The 5303-nt window shown below is 41.8% G+C and overlaps 1 protein-coding gene across 2 annotated transcripts in view; it reads left to right on the forward strand.

Moving 5' to 3' along the window:
* Upf3b (UPF3B, regulator of nonsense mediated mRNA decay) overlaps window positions 1-4875 on the forward strand; it is a 22656-nt gene extending 17781 nt beyond the window's left edge. For both annotated transcript variants that reach the window (XM_005368880.3, XM_005368881.3), the window contains one exon: window positions 3895-4875. In XM_005368880.3, the coding sequence (XP_005368937.1) occupies window positions 3895-4044 (150 nt within the window). In that variant the 3' untranslated portion in view covers window positions 4045-4875. The remainder of the gene's footprint in view (window positions 1-3894) is intronic.
* Window positions 4876-5303: the final 428 nt, after the last annotated feature.

Raw genomic sequence — 5303 nt, forward strand, 5'->3', positions numbered from 1 at the left:
TTTTTGGTTTTTCGAGACAGGGTTTCTCTGTAGCTTTGGAGCCTGTCCTGGAACTAGCTCTTGTAGACCAGGCTGTCCTCGAACTCACAGAGATCTGCCTGCCTCTGCCTCCCAAGTGCTGGGATTAAAGGCGTGCGCCACCAGACTTTACTTATTTTTATATGATGATGTGTATGGTGGCTTTGCCTACATGTGTGCAGTACCTGAGGAAGCTAGAAGAGGCCATCAGATACCACAGAACTGGAGTTATATATAGTTGTGATTCACCATGTGGGTACTGGGTACAAATCCCAAATCCTCTGAAAGAGCAGCCTGTGATCTTAACTGCTGAGCCATTTTCCCATCTCCTCTCTTTTCCATTTCTAATTTGTTTGCTTGAGACAAAGTCTCATGTGGCTGATGCTGACCTTAACTACTATATAGCCTAGGCTGGCCTTGAACTTCTGATCCTCTTTCCTCCCCATCTCCTCAAAGTATGCACCTTTGTATGAGGTATGCCTTGATCATCTCTCTTCTTTCTTAACATACATGCTTAAATCTATATTTAAATCTTTTCTTAATAGACCCTCTCAAAAAAAAGTCTTGATCAATAGCAACTGCCCTTATTCTTGAAGATACAAGCTGAAATATTTAAGAGTAAATGGTCTTGATGTTTACAGCTTTTAAATGAATCTGCAAGAAAATAATGTGTGAAAAAATGTGCACACATACATTAAAGAGAGAAAAGGCAAATGTGACAAAATGTTACCATTTTCTGAATCCTCGGAGGAGGATATGTGGGTACTCACTGTACTAATTTTATAAAATATTTCAGTTGATTTAAAGCTTTTCAAGAGAAACAGTTGACAAGAGGCCAGCAAGATGCTTTAGTGAGTAGAGTGCTTGCTTCTAAGCTAGACAATCCCGAGTTTCATCCCTGGGACTCGCATGATGGAAAGAACCAACTACAGGTTTTCCTCTGACCCTTACATGCTCAGGTGTCTACCCAAATACAAGTTGAAAAGGCCAGGTGTGATGGTCCGTGCCTGTAATCCTAGCCCTCAGGAGGCTGAAGCAGGATTGTGAGTTTAACACCACTCTGGGCTACATAGTGAGACCTTCTATTAGAATAAGGATGAAAAAGGCATGACATGTTAATATTATTAGCTTGTTATATAAGAAAAGGAGAGCCAGGCGGTGGTGGCACGCACCTTTAATCCCAGCACTTGGGAGGCAGAGGCAGGCAGATCTGTGAGTTCAAGACCAGCCTGGTCTACAAGAGCTAGTTCCAGGACAGGCTCCAAAGCTACAGAAAAACCCTGTCTTGAGAAACCAAAACAAAAAGAAAAGAAAAGGAGTTAAACACTTTATTCTCCTTTATTTACCAGTGTTGAGAGTAAAGATTGGTGTCCTAGCAATCTAGGAGTTATCATTGTGTCTTGTTTAGTCCCTGGGAATTTAGAAATCTTTATTTTTATACTTTCTCCCTTGGTTTGTTTTTTGTTTATGACATGGTCTCATGTAATCTAGGCTGGTCTCAAACTTACTATGTAGCTGAGGATACCTTTGAACTTCTGATCCTCCTAACACTACTTCTTGAATGCTGGGATTACAGGCATACACCACTGTACCCCCAGTTTATGCATTTTGGGGATCAAACCAAGAGTCTTGTACATGCTAAGCAAGTAGTCTGCTAACTGAGCTACATCCTCCCCTCTTTGGATTTTTTAAAAATATTTATTTATTTATTATGTATACAATATTCTTTCTGTGTGTATGTCTGAAGGCCAGAAGAGGGCACCAGACCTCATTATAGATGGTTGTGAGCCACCATGTGGTTGCTGGGAATTGAACTCAGGACCTTTGGAAGAGCAGGCAATGCTCTTAACGGCTGAGCCATCTCACCAGCCCCACTCCTTGGATTTTGAGACAGCATTTTGCTGTGTAAGACAGCCAGCCTTGACCTCAAGGCGATCCTCTTGCCCTGTCCTCTCAACTGCTGGCATTTACAGATGTGAGCCAGTGTCGGCTTTAGACATCTTCACTGCAGTCTAACTTGTTGTTAGCAGCTCTTCATCCTTGATGTCCAAATTCATTGTATCTTTACACACTAGAAGCCCCATTATCCATATCCCTAAAAAGTATGCAGGGGCGTCAAGTATTTTGACATTTCATTTTGTGAAAGCAGTGAAATATGTTGCTACAGTTTTTCAATTAGGAATAGTGCTTTAGGGATGGGGCCATAGCTTGTGTTAGAGCACTTGCCTGAGTTCAGTCCCCAGTACCACATACAGAAGAGAAATAACACTCTAGGGTTAGCTTTCATAAATCAGGAAGAAAGAGCAAAGAAGGCCTATAATTAATTTTTTTGTTGAATTCTTTTTGAGGAGATAGGGAGCCCCTTGACCTTGAGTAAGAGATTTTTATATGCAAAGCCTGTATTCTACTAAGTCATACACCCCAATTCTTTTTTGGTTTTTCTTATTCTTTATTACTATTTGTGTGGGTCTGGTTTTCTTATTGATTTGTTTGAGACTTGGATCCCAGGCTGGGGATGACCTCCAGCTTCTGATCTTCCTGCCTCTACCTCCCAAGTGTTGCACTTATGCACTTGTATCACTGTGCCCAGTTTATGCTCTGATTGAGCTCGGGGCTTCACACATGCTAGACAAGCACTGTGTCATGTGAGCCATATCCCCAGTCCACCACTTGCTAAATTCTTAACATGGCTTAGAAGTTTTCTAGGGTCATAATGGTCATAAAGCTTACATAGGACTTGAATCAAGGGCCCAAGTATGTGATTTACTTGGGGAGGATTTCCTTACTGAGGAACCTGATTCTAAAGTGCTACCTGCTAGGATGGTGGGCTGTACCTAAATTTGAACATATATAAGACCTTAAACCCTGCCCCGACATTGGCAAACTCCCTCCAACAAGGCCACATCTACTCCAGGAAAGCCACACCTCCTAATAAATGCCACTCCCTATGAGTTTATGGGTGCCAATTACATTCAAACTACCACACTCTTGATTGTTGTAGTTTTGACATTTAAAAAAAGTTAGACCTGCCGGGCGGTGGTGGCGCACGCCTTTAATCCCAGCACTTGGGAGGCAGAGGCAGGCGGATCTCTGTGAGTTCGAGACCAGCCTGGTCTACAAGAGCTAGTTCCAGGACAGGCTCCAAAACTACAGAGAAACCCTGTCTTGAAGGAAAAAAAAGTTAGGCAAAGACATTATATACATGTATGAAATTCTCAAAGAATTAATAAAAATATTATTATTTTAAAAATAGGCAGTAGATTTCTCAAAATAGTACCCCAGCTTAGTTTAAGTCTTAAGTGACTGCAAGTTGGGTATGGTGGCACATGTTTTTAACCCCAGAACTAAGGAGGCAGAAGCAGATGGAACTCTGTGAGTCTGAGATGAGCCTGCTCCACAGAGTGAGTTCCAGGACAGCCAGGGCTACACAGAGAAACCCTGTCTTAAATAAAAATGGGACAGCAGCTATACACACACACACACACACACACGTATATGTATATGTTGATGGCCTGTAGTTCTAGCTACTCTGACGGCTGAGGCAAGAAGATAGTAAGTTCAAGGCCTGCCTGGGCAACTTAGAGATAACCTGTCTCAAAATAAATAGAAAAAGGGTTGGAAATACAGTTTAGTGGAGCACTTATCTACCATGCACAAGGCTCTTGTTTCAATCCCTCCTTTCAAAAAAAAAAAAGGTTGCTTTTCAGATAGAAAGAGGAATTGGGAAGTTATTACGTAGCACACATTCAGGTCTTTGACCTGGTATGACTTGATTTGGGGGTATATGAATGCATCATTTAGGGCTCTGAAGTCCCCCTCCCCCCATGTTAAGGAGGAGTAACAGTGCTGTAACATGAATATTTTGCTTTGTTTTAGGATCGTCCAGCAATGCAGCTGTACCAACCAGGAGCCCGAAGCCGAAATCGACTCTGTCCCCCTGATGACAACATCAAGTCTGGAGATTCCCCAGTGGACAGAAAGCAGGAAAGTGTTATTAGCCATAGAAAAGAAGGAGGAGATGAGTGAGAAGACTCAGTGGCCATAGGTGTCCTGACTGTCCAGGCAGCCAAAGAGCACGTATTATGCTATCCAGAAATGCCTTCAGGGCAAAAGAACAGAGAACAAGGAAAGGGGTCGCTGTGCTGGTGGGATGCACTACAGAGGAGTGTAGTGTGTCTAAGCAGGAATAAGATTGCAGGCTCAGAATCGGAAGTACAATTTCATTGTTTTTTTTGCAGTTTTCACAAGTTAATTTTAATGTCTCAGACAAAGACGGTAGCAAGAACATTGCAAGTGCAAAGTAAGGACTTTGTATGACACAAGCGAAAACGGAGCAGGGGCTAAAATCAACAGGTGTTCTTAATCCTGGCTTAGAGCGTCTTAGCTTGAGTGGAGCAGAAGCACACGAAGTCTTGTCGGGGTCGAACTGTTTTGCATTGTTGGTGATAACTGTTGACTCTGTAGTGTAGAAGCAACAAGCATGTAATCGTAGCACAAGTAGAGTGGAAGAGAGATTATGGCTGATGGAAAAGATTTAAATAGTCATGTTACATCTATATTCTGTGTCTGAAGTTTTTGTAATTATAGCTTGTTTTGTTTACTTCTGTGAACTTAGCATCAAAAAAAATTGTAAATGTCTTGTTTTGCCTTTAGCAATTTTTTCCTATTTATAGGTAAAGTGTAGTCTTTGGTTAGCTGCTGACAATCTAAGTCTTCGTTCTGTCTTAGGTCAGATGACTTGAGTGCACACCCTCTCCAGGAAGAAAACTACACAGATGGATCTGTTCCTGTCAAATGGCAGCTTTCAGTCTTAGCTTGTTTTGTATTACAGTCAATAAATTTTGACTTCATTCAAGTATGAAACTCCATTTCCTTATTCACGTTCTGACTTACTGGTGGTACTGGGGATGGAACGAGGGAACTCAAGCATGCTCTGTGTGCACTCTGCCACTCAGCTATAACCTCTGCAGCCTGAAGCGAGGTGAGTTTATTAACTTTATTAAGTAGCTGTTGCTTTTTAGAAATTAAATAGTTGATACTGAATTAACTTCTTGAAAATTTTGAAAGGGGATAAATGATACTAATTTCTGCCTTCAGTAGGCAAGGAGAGGCTTCGACCAAAATAGAGGTTAGATCACGGCTCACCATTCTTTTACCATAAAAAACGAACTAAAGGTAGACATGGGTTCACACCTGCAATCCCAGCACTCAGAAAGTCAAGGCACAAGGATTGACATCAATTTGAGGTCATCCTGTGCTACATAGCGGGGTCTAGGCTAGCCTGA

Source organism: Microtus ochrogaster, unplaced genomic scaffold (genome assembly GCF_000317375.1).
Source record: "Microtus ochrogaster isolate Prairie Vole_2 unplaced genomic scaffold, MicOch1.0 UNK42, whole genome shotgun sequence".
Lineage (NCBI taxonomy): Eukaryota > Metazoa > Chordata > Mammalia > Rodentia > Cricetidae > Microtus > Microtus ochrogaster.